We start from the raw sequence: 16060 nt of genomic DNA, 5'->3' as shown, positions 1-16060 counted from the left end.
ACTTATGAAAATATTACACAAAAGGATGGAAGAAAAAGGTCATGTAAATTAACATGTTTGACATAAGAAAAAGTTCAAGATTTATTTTTAATAATTAGGGAAATAGATGATACAGTAGCTAGAAATTTTCAGGCAAACGTAATGGTAGGAGATTTAAGCAAAGGATTTGATTCATCACTCAGTATTTTGGGATATGTTAGATATATATATATATATATATATATATATATATATATATATATATATATATAATATAAATACGAGGCTTAAAAATGTGCATGTCAACATGTAAGTATAACATAGTGCAGATTATGATAAGTGGATGGTTGAATGAAGATATAAAGGTAGAAAAGGGTATTTAGACAAGGTTGTCCACAGAGCAGTACATTATTTGTATTAGTAATGAATGCAATATCTACATGTATGAATAAGGAGATGAAGGTTAAATGCTATATTTGAAATGAAGGGTTAAAAATGCCCATTTTATAATTATGCAGATTATATTATCATTACAACAAAGAATGAAGCAAGTATGTGTACAGTGATAAAATATATGCAAGAAACCATCTAGATTATTGGTTTTGTGTTAAATAAAGACAAAAGTCAACATTTAGTTTTTGAGGGAAGGATTAGTGGAATTAATTTCAATAAGGATAAAATTAAGATCCTTGGGATAAACTTCAGGAAACAAGAAATTGTAAATTATATATGGAAAGAAAAATAGAGGAACTAAAATGCGTGTTTTAGAAGTCTTCTTTTAAAAATAAAGTTTATTTAATAAATTCTGTACTATTAGCTTGTGTTTTTAGTCTTCCTTTAAACTCAGAGAAATATGTATATAATGTAATGTTTTCTTTTATTTGGAGATTTAGGTTGAACCCTGTAAAAAGAGGGGTGTTATATGTGAAAAGTGAAAAAAGGAGATTTAGGCTTAATCTATAGTGTATATGTCTTCATTAAACTTTTGTACAGTGGTGAAATGTTTAAAGGAAAATGAGGGTTCATTATTAATGAAAATATTTAGTTTAAAATATAAAACAGAATGGCTGATTTGTTTTTATTTTAAGAAAAATGAGGGTTTGTTGTAATAAAGAAATGGAAAATTATCAAGACAAGATTATATTGTGGAAAATAAAAGTGAATGAAACTAATAAAATTGGTATGATAAGATTATAGAAAATATTACAGGATATATCAATGGAAGGAATTAAACTTTGAGAAAAGAAACACTATTATTGCAAGAATGAAAAGATGCAAAAAGCACATAGAAGGTCAGGATTTTTTATGGAGGCTGTCTATACAAAAATTACCAGTAAAGGTAAATATGCCATATAAAAGTACAAAAGACAAGAGTATGCTTATATTATGGGGAATCTGAAACGTGTGAACATTTTTTTGGGAATGAAAAAGATAAAAAAAAAAGTTATGGAAAAAAGATTATAGATAAGAAACATGAATGAATTTAAATATGTGACCAATTTAAACATAGCTATAACTGAATTTGGGTGTTATTGAAACAAATGTAAGAGAGATCTAAAGTCTTGATAAAAAAATATTTGTTATATTATGGTTGATCTGGAATCGGAGAGTTAAGGAAATTATGTTTAATGAAAAGTGGCACTTGACAATGATCCTGAAAACAATAAGGTATTGGTTATGGAAATTGGAGTGCATATCAAAATAACTGAAAAAATGTGATCTATATGATGAAGCTAAATGTAAAGAGAGGATGTGTTTTGTATACGGTGTATATATACATTGTAAATAACTGAAAAATATGTAAATAACTTTTGATTGTGTATATAATTATCGATGTAAATAAAAAAACCCTCCTCTTCTTAGTAGGTGCCATGGGATCTTTTAGCATCCAAACGAGCTACCAAATCAAGTGTATGGGACCTTGACTTAACAATCTCATCCAAAGGATAACACACACTCAGAAGTGCAGCATCCCTGTATGTTGTACTGCACTGTCAGCATTCCAGCTACCTGGTGTGGGAAAAGAACCCACAGCCTTCTGCTCCAAAGTTGAGTCCGTTACTTGTACAACTGACACTGCTGTCCAGTGGAGACAAATGCAAAAAATGTCCAAAATATGTCATTACTGTGATTGAGCTAGCATTAGATTGTACACAAAAGTCATATATAGCTCTCCATAAGAAAGAGAGAATTTCTGTCACTGGAATTATGCTTACCACATCTTTTTTCCACCCCCCAAGTTTATTTCTTTCTTTACTTTTTTTTTTATTTTGATTACCAGGGTAGTGCACTGATCTCAATGGATCATTTGCAGACACAGCCCAGACAAATCAAAACACATAAGAAATTAACAAAACGTATTTACAGGTAGAAGGATACATCTATATATATATGTGTGTGTGTGTATATATATATATATATATATATATATATTTATATTTGTATATTTACAGATGAAAGAATATGCTACAGCATTTAGTTCAAGCAACAGTATAAAATGTCAAAACATGGACTGAAAAATGGAATCATGTTTAGTGGAGTTTTATGGATAAGATGTAGCCATAACGACTGATCATTATATAGTGTGTGTGTGTGTGTGTGTATGTATATATATATATATATATATATATATATATATATATAAAATCTATATACATATGGAACCCGGACAATCTACCGAAAGCCTGTTTCACTAAAAGTGAAACGGGCTGTCACAGTTTCCCGAAAGTACTTTTTATCGAAAAAAGTGCTTTTGTGAAACTTTTGTAAAAGTACAGGGAATCGGGGGGGAGTGGTAGTGGGCAAGATCGGACAACAATAGGGATAAGGGAATATTCCCTTTTCCCCACTGTAGTGCGATCTCCGAGTGAGAATATAGAAGTGGGTGAGGGGGCTGAGCCCCCATGTGGGGGGTGCAGGGGGCGAAGCCCCCATGCGTAAACATAGTCTGTTTTTTTTTTTGGTTTTTGTGTGTGTGCGCACGTTTTACCTTCCGTTTACCGAAACTGCTTTTTTGGTGAAAGCAGTTTCGGTAAACGGTGTTCGGTAGGGTTGGATTCGGACAGTTGGTCTTTCCTTCAACTGTCCTAGATCCATATATATATATATATATATATATATATATATATATATATATATATATATATATATATATATATATGTGTGTATGTGTATATATAAATATATATATATAGCCCGCATAGTTGAATAATTATTTGGTTGAAAGCTGTACAGGAGTGTAAATAACATCAAATGTACAAACGTGCAATGTAATTAAGGTGGAATTAATGTTACTTTTGTAATGGGTATGTAGTGGAAGTAGGGCTTTTATGAGGCCTGATTTTTGTTGCATTGTTTTTTTTTCTTCTTTGTTTTCCACTAAAGTTTTTGTGCAGAATTTGCCTGTAATAGTTATTTTAATCTATGCAGCCAGAGTAGGATTGGTGGTGGTAAATAGTAAGGTGGAATAGTGATTTTCTTTAGGAGTTATTTTAGTTTTTGGTGTTTCTGTTTGGATATGTAGACTGTGGTGCATTGGGGATTAGGAATATGCCCTTTCTTCACTGCTGTGCAGTCTCAGAGTTGGTATGTGTAGTTAACTAGGGGTGTTGGGAAGGGGCGGGGAGTCTTACCCCCCTGCAGAAATAATGTTAATGATAATTTTGGGTGTTTACACCATTGAAATAAAATAGTATTTATTGCCAATATTCATTGGTGTGTGATTTGATAGTATGTGTTTATGGTTTCTGTGTTGTCACTCTTTTTTCAGTTGTTTAATGTAGCTCTATTGATAATGTGAACATTCCTTATACATAACATATACATATATATCTGGTTTAAAAGCCTGCATTTGCGCTTGCTTCCCACCTTTCCTATAACTAGTGTAGTCCAGATACAGATGTGCTGTATCCAGCTCTGTTTGTAAGCTTCTGAGCCCCCAAGCTTTTCTGTGTTGGAGGGAAGCCTTCTAGCTCATCAGCTTATCAGTTTTCTAGCTACCTGCAACAACTGGAGAGGCCACAAAAGTACCTCACAAAGAGGATCCTAGACCTTAAACACTTATCCTATATGGACAGACTCAAAAAATCCCAACTATTGTCTGTCTCATATCTCCTATTTAGAGGCAATCTCTGCTTGACTTAAAAAGCTATGTCTGACCCATCTCTGTTAGAAATGCTACATTTAAAGAACTCCCAATCCCGCTGCACCACACACTCCAGAGACCTCAACCTCATTACCACAATCAACAGAACAAGCTGGAGGGACAGGTTACATGTCAAACAGGGCACCTCACTGGTCCTCCAAGAGGAATCTTGATGAGTGGATGGGAAATAGAAAATTCACCCCAGGGATCACTCCAGTGGCTCTGCTCGACAGAGGCACTGGGAACTAAGGTCGGGTGGCACGATGCCAGGTAAAGGCTCCAGGGCCATTAGCCTAGTGCACACCTATGAACCTATATGAAGAGAAAGACAGAGAGCTACATATATGATTGATTGCGCAGTTTCCAAAAGCTGTTACAGCTGAAACTTACAGTATTAGCCAAAATCAGATTACAGTTCCTCAAAATATGAAAACAGGCTTTAGTGTGGGCCCTGCAAAAGGGGCAGGTGCATGTTTCATTGTTCTTTTCTGGTCAATGAATTGACCAAAATGCAGTTGGCAAAACATAGTGCAACCAAATGAACACACACACAAATACATTTTTCTATTGTTTTGCATTAGTGTCATCTCTTTAGGTAGTTCTTGATAAACATAGTTCAGATTCAGTCCTGCAGATGTCAGACTAAAAAAGCTCTCCTTTTAGGGAAATAGCATAACTTTGTAGAACTTTAGTAAACAACAAGATACTATTTCCTTTAGAATGGCGTTATAGTTAGCATCATCTTCCTTCATTCCTCTCTTTCTAGTCTTCCATCTTTCTGAAGTTTGGCAATCATAGTCCTGTTTTTGCTTCGTCTGCTTTTCTGTAGCATTCTGGGTTAACACAAGCAGTGATGATCTTTTTTGTGGTGCTGTAATGTTACCATAATGAGACAGTGAGGGGAAACGGTCTCCCGCCTTACTCCATTCATTGAGGTCGTGGCACCTGACTTCTAAAAGTGTTATCACACCACTAATGTTTTTTGTCTAATATTTTCAGTTAATTTATTCAGTTAATGCATTTTCCTGGTACTTGATATGGATAGCTATATCATCAGTTTACAGGCTTATGTTTTTCTTATTTAAACTGAATAGGTCCATCAGGTGTTAAAGGTGCAGATGGTTTTCCTGGACGCCCTGGCCAAACTGGACCTCCTGGCCTAAATGGATTAAAGGGTGAGAAAGGAGAACCAGGATTGCCAGGTATTGGTATCCCTGGGCCACCAGGTCCAAAGGTAAGCTTTACAAGATGTAGTTTCTACTTGTTAAAATGACAAGCTAACTGCTGAATTCTCTGTTAAATTTTATTGTGAAAATATGTACCACCCGATTCTGCAGTATCTTATTGGAGCCATACTGTTCCAATAAAAATCTTTGTTCAGAAAGAACTACTTCAAATATTATAAAAATGGGAAATAATTAGTAGATCAGCATGTTAAAGGTGTTTACTGTTTGCACTTTATTACACTTTGCGTTACATTTTAATTAAATACAGCAAAGGGATAGATAGATTTGAACAATTACTTGTGCAGGTACTTGAATCCATGCACCAGGCAAAAATGTAAGATTAAAAACAGGAACAGCAGCTTAGTACATCAGTGGCAGTAAGATGGAACAATGGGAAGTGTCAGAACTGTGGTAGTTAAATAAAGTGGTAATATTTCAATTCCAAAACTCCTGCACAAGTTTAAGATTCACTTTTCTAAAGATATATTTCAGTGATCTCCTGAAAGAAAAGGCTTAACATTCATGTGCTAGGAAGGTAGTAAATAACAAAAGACAAGCACTAAGTAGGCAAGGGAGTGACAGGTGCATCTAGCAAAGTGTCTGGAAATACTAGTAGCCCTGCAGGCAAAGCTAGCATTTGGGGACAGAAAAACTAAAGCTTTTTAAGGTAGAGAAGACTGTCATTATGTTAGGTATTATAAGTAAGAGTAAAGAACTTAAAATCTAACCAAGTCACTACTGACAGCATGCATAGTTCCCACAAAGTGAAATGATTATTTTGAAGTGTTTAAGTCAGTACACTTTATGAGGAATTCTAACCCAATGCAGGTAAGCAAGGTCAGCTTTAGAGACTCCACAGTGGGCAACACTGCATTAGTCAAGTTTGGAGAACAACAGTGCATGAATTACTGTGTCCAGCTCAGAAAGAAGTATCAGATGCTTAATTATGGAAATTTGTCTAAGGTACAAATATAAAGATTTAACAGCTGATACCTGCCCCCTCACTACTAGGGTATTGTCCAGGAGAAGTCAAGGTTATACACCCTATGTGCAAATTACAACCTATTCTTCCAACAAAAAAACAAGGGACTAATCTGAAACTTCTACCTGTCTTCCTGGGGCCCAGTTTACTGTCATGCAGTAGCCTGACTCCTGTTATATTGCTGTGGTGAAACTAAATACAAATGATTCTAAGAATATGTCTTACAGATCCCTTGTGTCTCTAGTATGGGGAGTCTGTCCTAGCACCCCAATCTCTAAATATACTGTCCGAGATTGCTCCAAAATCAAGAAAAGGCCTTTGCAGTCAGAAGTGATCAGAAGATGAATCTTTATCTATATAACAGACTAAAAAATTGAGGGTCTATATTAGAAGATCCGAATGTTTAGGTGATCGAACACCTAAACATCGATCTAATATCGAACCGCACATTGTCGAACGTTCCAGGGAAACACGCCCCTCAGCCACAACACAAAAAACATTACTTTACATTTAAATTAAGTGGGGGCTGTGCCCCCCACACCCCCCTAACTAAATATACCAACTCCGTGATCGCTCAACAGTAGGGAAATAGCAAAATCTAATAAAATCCAAAGAACTACTGAAAGACACAAAACTTGCAAGTGTAGCAAAATCTGCATGTAATCGGCCTTTCGACATTTTCTGCTTTCGATATTAGTAGATCGATGTTTAGGTGTTCGATCACCTAAACATTCGGTCTTCTAATATAGACCCAAAAATTGTAGTACTGGATGCACTGGTGTTCCAGATGTCAGAGATGGGACACATCATGGATTTCATCTCTAACTTTACTCAGCATTTAAACAAATTGCTTTCTTTTGTAGGGCAGTGGTCTCACCTATGCTAAGAGTATTTGTTTTTTTGGGCACACCTGATTCTTCACCCATGATGCACAGGATGCATTCCACCATATTATACTTCACCCTCTTACTGCTGGTTTCTTTATTTTGGAGTGGACATGGAAGATTTTTATATCTCTGACAGTACTTCCAAGTTGTCTATAAAGCTACATTGGTTTATCAAATGCTTAATTGCTATGGCAATGTTCTCCCGAAAACATCTTATCAATACCAGTTCTAAAGAAGTGCTGTTATGTGCGTCAGACTCTGGGCCTTTTCTAATACTTAGACACGTTATTCAAAATACAGACACCTTCTCTTGTCCTGGCCCATAGCATTACCTTTGCTGTAGTTTTTTATAATTCAGTTAAGGCCAAAATACATCTGTTGGTTAAGATGACCTCCTCATTGCAAACCCATCTCTACATAGATGAGAGTCCTCTATGTCCGTCCAAACATATCCCTAAGGTGCTGGGGCTTCATTGCCACAGTTAATAATAGCAGTGACGTCAGTAATGCTGCATACAAGGCATACTCAGTAATTTCTCCATTTTCAGTAAAAAAAAAGATATTTCAAGACCCAGGTCCGTTTTATTATTGTTGGATGATTAGTTAACAGTGAACTGGAGTACTGCCTCATATCATTCCAGTGGTGTATCCCGGATAACTCTGCATGTAGGTGAAACTGTCACCATATATGTTTGGAATGGGAGCTCACTTCATGTCATGGAAAACTCATGGCAGCTGATCCTCCTTTGGATGCAGTATGGTGACAGACATCCTAAAGGATATGAGTAGTTCTGTGGTCTCTTCTGACCTGAAATTCCCCCTCTTAAAAATGACATGTTGTACAGACAATGTGGTAATGTTGTTTTCCATCTGCATACAGGTGGCATTCATTTTTATGTCAGCAAATGAAAAGTTACTTAGCCATTTCCCATCTCTCAATACGTTATGAGAGTGGGCAGAACAATATTACTTTTAGCTGGCAAACTAGGGTATTACTTTCTTAGTGTATTTCCTCAGCTGAGCCTATAGAGGGGAAAACCTTCCCAGTACTTTAGATGTACTGATGACCTACATTTGTCAGTGTGGTATGTAGATCATATTTCTTAATTTTTCCAGTAGAAGCAGCTTCTTGTTTCCTTTACCCTGGTTGGAGTTTTCAGGCTAATAACCTATTGATGTTCATCGTGTTTCACTGTTGCAGTCATTACACTTGGGTTATCCTGCTGGCAGGCTACCCGCAGTCGGCCTGAATCCCAAAGTCCTGGTCCAGCGTCGGTTTCTGTCGCCTCTTCCCTGACGTCAGTGCGCCAGGGGTATAAAAGATGCAGCCAATGCCATTTTCTTCAGTCTTTCTTGTCGCATGGTGCCCGAAGCAAAAGCAGTTCGCAAGTGCCGGTCGGCCGACTCCTGGGATTTTCAAAACCGAATTTCAGATCCGAAGTCTTCATTAAAGCTAAGTACCCCATTGGGGAAACTTTTTTCTTGCTCCAAACCGATGTCAGAAAAAGTTAACTGTATTTCTTGTGGGAAGCAAATACCTCATAAGGATTTTCATTCTTACTATATTCCTTGCCTAGGCACTTGACCATGACATTGCTAGCTGTCGGTTATCTGCTAGATTTAACCAACGCACTATTAAGCGTCGGTACGATTTTGCCTTTCATTACTTTGGCCGAAGATTTAATTATATAATGCTTTCGGAACAGCTGACGACCGGAGTTTATAAAAAGCGCAAGGAAAAGGACAGGTATCCGAGGTCCAAAACAGACAAGGAGGCCTCCGCTAGGCCAGTCGCTGGTTCACCAGTTCTCAATGAGGCGCTTTCGCAGCCCCTGACTCCCACTACCTCAGAGCCACAGGCCGCTTCCGACTCCCACGTGGAGCCGACTAGGCCTCTGGATACTCAGGGTATTGGACACTCGGAAACTATTCCCTCAGATGGGTCCGGAGCCGCTGAGCAGGCATCAGCTTCTGAGGGTGTTTTCAGACCTACACAGTTATATGTAAAGCCAACCTCAGCTTCAAAGGCAAAGACTAAAGCAGCTCTAAAGACAAAAACAAGTACAGCATTCTCCTGCACAGACTTCCATGCCTAAAAAACAGATGCTTAAAATGGCCGAAGACCTAATTACTTTGATCAGGGGTTCCCATCCCCCTCCTGATAAGAGGCCTAGGCAAGAGACAGGATATGAATCTTCAGATCAGGTTTCCATTTCCTCTGACTCCTCTTCTGAACAGGGATACTCCTTTCCTCCCTATGAGGATTCTGATGCTGAACAGTCTATTCCTTCAGACTCTCCTCCTGAGGATTATTCTTTTGGGGAAACCCTTCATACCATGAGGGAGCACTTTCACTGGGAGAGCCAAGATTACTCAGAATCTAAGAAAAGGCTCAGAGACTTTCTTTTACTACCTCAGCACAGACCTCTTGCTATTCCACCTGTTCTACACATAGTAGATGATGTATTTTCAGAGTCCAGCCTGTCTCCTGACTCTTTACCCCCTGCACCGGTTAAGCCAGACATACTACAGGGTTCCAGATTCCCACAAATTTCTATATAAAAACCCTGCTGCTAACCCAGAAACTATATCTCGGTCCCAAAGGGGTCAAGGCTTCCACTGCAAAAAAACCCTGTCCCCTCTGACAGGGATTCTAGGGCACTGTACAGATGGGGGAAAAAAGTTTACACTTCTGCTACCTTGGCTGTAAGGGCTTTAAATTGTCAGTTTCATATGCTTAAATGTCATCAATATTTAATGTCACTGCTAAAACAGAAAATGTTGACAAATTCTGAATGTCCAGATAACAAGGAAATGCAGGATTTATTGCATGCAGCTGAACAAGTGGGAAAGCATACTTTGCAATGTGGTTTTGATTCACTGGAGGCCACTTGCAGGGCCGCTGTTACGAGTACTGTCATTAGAAGGCATGCTTGGTTAAAGGAACAAAATCTGCCTGATCATGTTAAAGCAAAATTATTGGATGTTCCTTTACAGCATGATACTTTGCTTGGTGTTAAGGCAGAAGAGGTGTTGAAGAAAATGGAGGATAAAGCGAAATCTATGCAGACAGTTAAGGATTTCTTACAGGTACAACCACCCAGATTTAGCAGGAACTGGCCTTCAAAGAATTTGTCCTTTCCAGTGTCAGACAGGCCACAAAGAGGCAGATACAGATGCCCTAGAGGCAGATCCCAGCCCCAAGGCTTATACAGGCCTAAACAATGGGGTGCTTCTACCTCCAAAAGCGAAGATGACAAATCACAGCCATATAGAAAACAGTCTCAATGACTTTCCTCTGCCAATACCAAGCACTTATCTTTTGGCAGCCCCCCTTAGGGGGAAAACTAGCACTTTTTTCACAAAATTGGCATACAATCACCCAGGACAAATGGGTCTTGAATATAGTGTCCCAGGGCTACAGGTTCCACTTTCACACTCTGCCAAAGGCAAAAGGTATGCCAGAGCTGCCACAAAATCAATGGGCAGAGGCACAAAAGCAAGTTACATCTCTCATGGACATGAGGGCCACTCAGCGAGTACTACAGCAAGAGCAGGGACAAGGATTTTACTCAAGACTAATCCTGGTACCCAGAAAGGACAAAGCCTGGAGACCAGTACTGGACCTGTCTATTCTAAACACTTTTCTGGATGTTCCAAAATTCAGAATGTTGACTCTGCAGCAGTTTCTGCCCATGCTGGGCAAGAAGGCTTGGCTTGTAACTTTGGACCTAAAAGAGGCATACCTGCATGTCCCAATCAGACAATCTTGCAGACGATACCTCATATTCATAGCTGGATCAATGCATTACCAAATTCTCTGCGCTGCCCTTTGGCTTATCTACTGTGCCCAGGGTCTTCACAAAATGCCTGGCACCAGTAATTGCTTTCTGTAGACAAAGGGGAATTCAAATATACCCTTACTTGGATGATTGCCATATTCAAGCAGAGAACAGACATTCTACTGAGGCATCTGGCGTTTGTAAAAAGATTACTAATTTGCCTAGGGTACACGGTAAACAAAAAGAAATCAAAACTAGTACCCTGTCAAGAGATAATATTCCTGGGTGCAAGCTTAAATACAACTGCCCAGATGGCTTATTTCATGCCAGACAAACAAAGGCATCTGACTTCTTACTTCGAAACGTTGGCAACAAAGACTCTGCAGGCTTTGGGCTTCATGGCATCCTGCATTCTACTAATTCCATATACAAGACTGCATATAAGGAAACTACAGTGGTATCTAAAATGTGTTTGGACTCAACATTACCACAGCCAGGAAACATTACCTCGGATCCGGGCCGACAAAGCTTGGGCTCGAGCTCCTAGCTCCTCCTCCCCCCCATAACCACCCCTCTTAAGCCCTGGCCCCTGGCCCGGTTTTTTTTCCGCTTTCAACTTGGAGCAAGCAAATTCTTTTGTGGTTTGGCTTTGGTTTTAAAATTGTTTCTTTTAATTCTTGTTTAAGGCTTTCCTCCTCTTTAGTTATTTTTTCTCGGTTTTTTTTAGTTTGTTTGTTTGTGTGTGTGTGTGTTTAGGCTAGGGGTGTTTATGTCTGCCCCTAAGGCTGTCTTTTTTCGAAATAATGTGTGTGGCTTGCTAAGCCGTCCCCAGCGATGGCCATCACTGCGCGTTAATGCTTGGGGCTGAACACCTCTCTTCTGGTTGCACCATTTCGCAGGGGTTCAACCCCGAACGTGGGAAGCGGGGGGTGGTTAGTGCTGGCGGCCCTTTACCCCCAGATACCTCCTCTCTTCCAGTCAGCAACTTGTTGCTGTGAGTTCTCCCCTCCGGCTGACTCAACCTCCTCCTTAAAAATGGAGGGAAGGATTCTAGTAGGGAGAGAGAGAGAGAGGGATAGGCACACCACAAGAGGAGAGCCGAGAGCTTCCAGCCTCCATCTTCGCTCCTCCATCTCCTCTGCTTCCCTTTCCTTCTCTAGCTTCTCCTTCCTGGACCTCCCCCTCCTCCCGAGAGGAGGGGAGGAGAGGGAGGAGGGTCTCACCGGGGCGTTTCGAGGGGCTCCTGGGTGGGCTCCCTCTAGCCCTCTCTTTTCGATTTTGCTAGAATATGGACGGATGATGAATGGGAGTGCTCCTAGCCCACCCAACCCGGAGGGGGCCCACCCTTTTTTTTTTCCTTTCAGAAGCTCTCCCACCCATACCATGGGTTGGGTTCGGAGCGCGCAGATTTGGGGGGGTCCGTGATCCCCGAGGTGAGCACCTCGGAGATCCGGCCATCCATCCCCCTAGTTGTTGAGTGCTTCGACCTCCCGAGCGAGGGCGAGCCTCGATCGAGAGGAGGGAGGCGGTGGTTCGCGGTGTCTCGAACGGGGTGGCCTTCTCGGATCCGACTCTCGGATCCGACCCGATCCCGCCGACGGATCCGGGTGGGGGGCCGCTCTCGGTCGGCTCGGGGGCGGCTCCCCTAGCTTTCTCGCGAGAAAGGGCACTGTCGAGGACTCCCCGTCCCATCCCCGCTCCCCCCACCCTCCATTGCAGTTGGGCAGTTGGGCCAGCAGCCAGGCCCCAGCAGCCCCACCAGCCCTCCACCTGGCCCCAGCCCTCGATGTTGAACATGTACTCCTCGGACAGCCCCGATGAAGTACCTCGCGCAAGGCAGGGAGGCACATGGATTCTGAGAGTCCTCCGTCAGACACGGTGGATGGAAGACAAGGGGAAGGCTGTCACCCCCCCCTGAGTCCCCATGAAGATCATGGAGACATGGAGAAGGATCGGATTGGTCTGCCCCTGCCCTTCGCGTCTTCTACGAAGTCTGTGTTGTTCTTGGCATTCGCGGCTCTTCTCTTCACCTCCTCCTGCTATCAGGGCGTGAAGGATCCGGACACCATGAGCCTATCCCAAAAAACGGACCGCATTCTTCTCCTCCATCAGACCGCACCCACTGAGTAAGGGTCCCCCCAGATGCCATGATGATGGCTGCAGCCACGAAGAGGGGAATTGGCCCAGGAGAGTCCCTCCCCCCCTCCGGCCAAGGAGTCCCGTTCGATGGATCGGAAAATGGAAAGTGTTTAGTTCAGCGACCTTTCTCCTTGAGAAGAGAACCAACTACATGGCGCGCGCCATTTGATCTGCTGGCTCCGTCATTGTGATTTGTTGAGCCCTTTAAGGCGACTTCGCGATAGCCCCTTCGATGGTTCTCTGTTCGCCAGACACTTGTCCAGAGCGAAAAAGGGGAAGAAGCTTGTCTGTCCGCGGAGTCCGCTTCTCAGCTCTCCCAGACCGAAGTCGCAGCAGTCCCAACCTGCGGACGACAGTTGGGTGCTTCGACTCATCCCAGGGATATTCAATAGATCCCCAAATCTCGCAGCCTCCCAGATGTTCCACCCGACCAAAGGGAGGCGGCAGCTCGGTCAAGCAGCGCCAAGCAAAAGTTCTGGATGGTCACCCTGCAATCTATACTCCCCTTGAGGGAGAAACGACTGATGTGTCTTCAACCGTCACTAACTGCAACTTCTCGGTAGCTATTCCGCTTAAATTCATGCGCCACGCGCATGCGGTTCTTCAATGGAGAAGACCCTTTTGCGCTGCATCCCGAATCCCCTTTGTCGGTGATAGCAACGCATCATTGAAAGTCCAATGCGACATTTCTTCGCTCTACTTCCCCACCAGGAGGAGTTCAGGATGCTGGCCTCGACAACCTTGTTCCCCCCAGATGGTAACCTTAATTAGGACTCCGCATCCTTTGGCTCAGCGGTGCTCGAACATCCTTCCATGATGGCCGCCCAAGATTCAGGTAGCTAGGGACTCTGTCCCACAGGTTGCAGGCGAATGAAGAGGTGACTTCATTCGATGTAACATCCCCCCCTCCCTGACCAGGAGCTGGGCCTAGCTTTTTTGAATTGCCGATCCCGAGTCGGTCGGATCCGATACAGGTTGCATCCGGAATGAAGTCACTACCATAATTACCCTCATTCCCTGTCTGCAACAGGAGTTTCGATGGTGGGCACAGGCCTGTCACCACAAGGGACAGCCATTCACTCTACCCACGGCCAGGCAGACACTAACAACAGATGCATCAGATTATGCCTGGGGGACCCACATGGCAGGAAAATGTATTCAGGGAGCATGGCCAGCAAGCCAAATGCATCTACATATCAATCAAAAAGAGATGCTAGCTGTTCAAAATGCCCTGACAGCCTTCAAGGATCTACTTCATCCAGGACAATTGCTGGTAAAGACGGACAATACTACAGTCATGTGGTACATAAACAAGCAGGGAGGCACACATTCCTACCCCCTCTGCAGACAAGCCATGACTTTGTGGAACACAGCACTGACTTATCAAGTACACCTGCAAGCACAATTCCTGCCAGGAAAGACAAATACTCTGGCAGACAAACTAAGCAGAAAACTCAAGGATCCTCATGAGTGGAAACTAGATCCACAAATCGTCAGCATGATAACAAGGAAATGGGGATACCCAGACATAGATCTATTTGCCTCCCTGCACAACTGCCAACTACAGAGATTCTGCACAAGGACTTATCACAAACAAGCATGGAAAGTGGGGATGCCCTATCATTCAGCTGGAAAACCCTTACAGTATATGCCTTTCCTCCACTGCCTCTCCTCCCCAAGGTACTCCTAAAGGTCAGACAAGAGAAGCCAAAAATTATACTGATTGCCCCAGACTGGCCAGACCACCACTGGTACCCAATCCTAAAGAGCTTGTCTCAAGGCCCAGCCTGGAAATTACCCCAAATTCCTCATTTGCTGACCCAACAAAATAATCAGATCCTGCACAGCCAACTCGGAACCCTAAATCTGGCTGCATGGCTGATAATGTAACCATTCAGAACACACCTCTCTCTAAAGCAGTTATGGATGTTATTTTGGAAGCCAGGAGGCCCAGCACCACAAAATCTTGTACAGAAAAATGGAAGAGATTCTGTCCTTGGAACCAGGCACAAGGAATGGACACGCTTGTACCAAATATTCCTCAGATTTTACAATACCTAACTGAGATGCTGGACAAAGGCCTGTCCTTCTCATCAATTAAGATTCATGCCTCTGCCATTTCAGCTCATTACAATACAGATCCACCTATTTTTTCACATCCACTGCTAAGGCAGTACCTCAGAGGGGCCAAAAACATAAGACCTCCAAGGAGAGCTCCAACACCAGCACAGGACCTCAATTTTGTCTTGGAAAAGCTCACACTGCCTCCTTTTGAGCTAGCAAATACAGCTGAGATAAAATACTTATCATGGAAAACAGCTCTGCTCCTAGCAATAACCTCAGCAAGAAGAGTCTCAGAGTTACAGGCACTAATGGCTGTGGAACCTTTTATTATTTTCCATCCGGACAGGATTTCTCTAAGGACAAACCAACATTTATGCCTAAGGTAGTGCCCGGTGTTGCTCTTAACCAAACCATTCATTTGCCTACCTTTTATCTAAACCCACAGAATAAGGGGGAGAGGCTTCTGCATTCTTTGGACATACACAGGACAGCTACGCTTCTACTTGGACAAAAGTAAAGCCTTCAGAAAGACTGAGCAACTCCTAGTGGCATATGCTGCAGGATCGCAAGGAAAAGCTATTTCAAAGCAAACTATTTCAAAATGGATAGGCCACTGCATTCATTTCTGCTATTCACAACATGGCAAATCAGTGCCTAAGGGCATTAGGCCACATTCAACCAGAGCAGCAGCCACTTCAGCAGCCTTCCTCAGAGGAGTACCAACCAAGGACATTTTGGAGGCTGCAGCTTGGACTTCAGTGCACATTTTTACTAAGCACTACCACTTATCTCTTTACTCTAAATCCAGAGCAGGCTTCCCCACTGCAGTTCTGCAGGGCCTCATAGCCACTCCTAAT

The 16060-nt window shown here is 42.1% G+C and overlaps 1 protein-coding gene across 4 annotated transcripts in view; it reads left to right on the top strand.

The window, feature by feature from the left end:
- Window positions 1–16060, top strand: part of COL4A5 (collagen type IV alpha 5 chain) — a 3591008-nt gene that overhangs the window by 2831414 nt on the left and 743534 nt on the right. For all 4 annotated transcript variants that reach the window (XM_044057208.1, XM_044057205.1, XM_044057207.1 and 1 more), the window contains one exon: window positions 5218–5357. In XM_044057208.1, coding sequence (XP_043913143.1) covers window positions 5218–5357 — 140 coding nt within the window. The remainder of the gene's footprint in view (window positions 1–5217; window positions 5358–16060) is intronic.

This window comes from Protopterus annectens, chromosome 15.part0 (genome assembly GCF_019279795.1).
Source record: "Protopterus annectens isolate FY-2018-M chromosome 15.part0, PAN1.0, whole genome shotgun sequence".
Classification (NCBI taxonomy): Eukaryota; Metazoa; Chordata; order Ceratodontiformes; family Protopteridae; genus Protopterus; species Protopterus annectens.
This window is presented reverse-complemented; position numbering and strand designations above follow the sequence as displayed.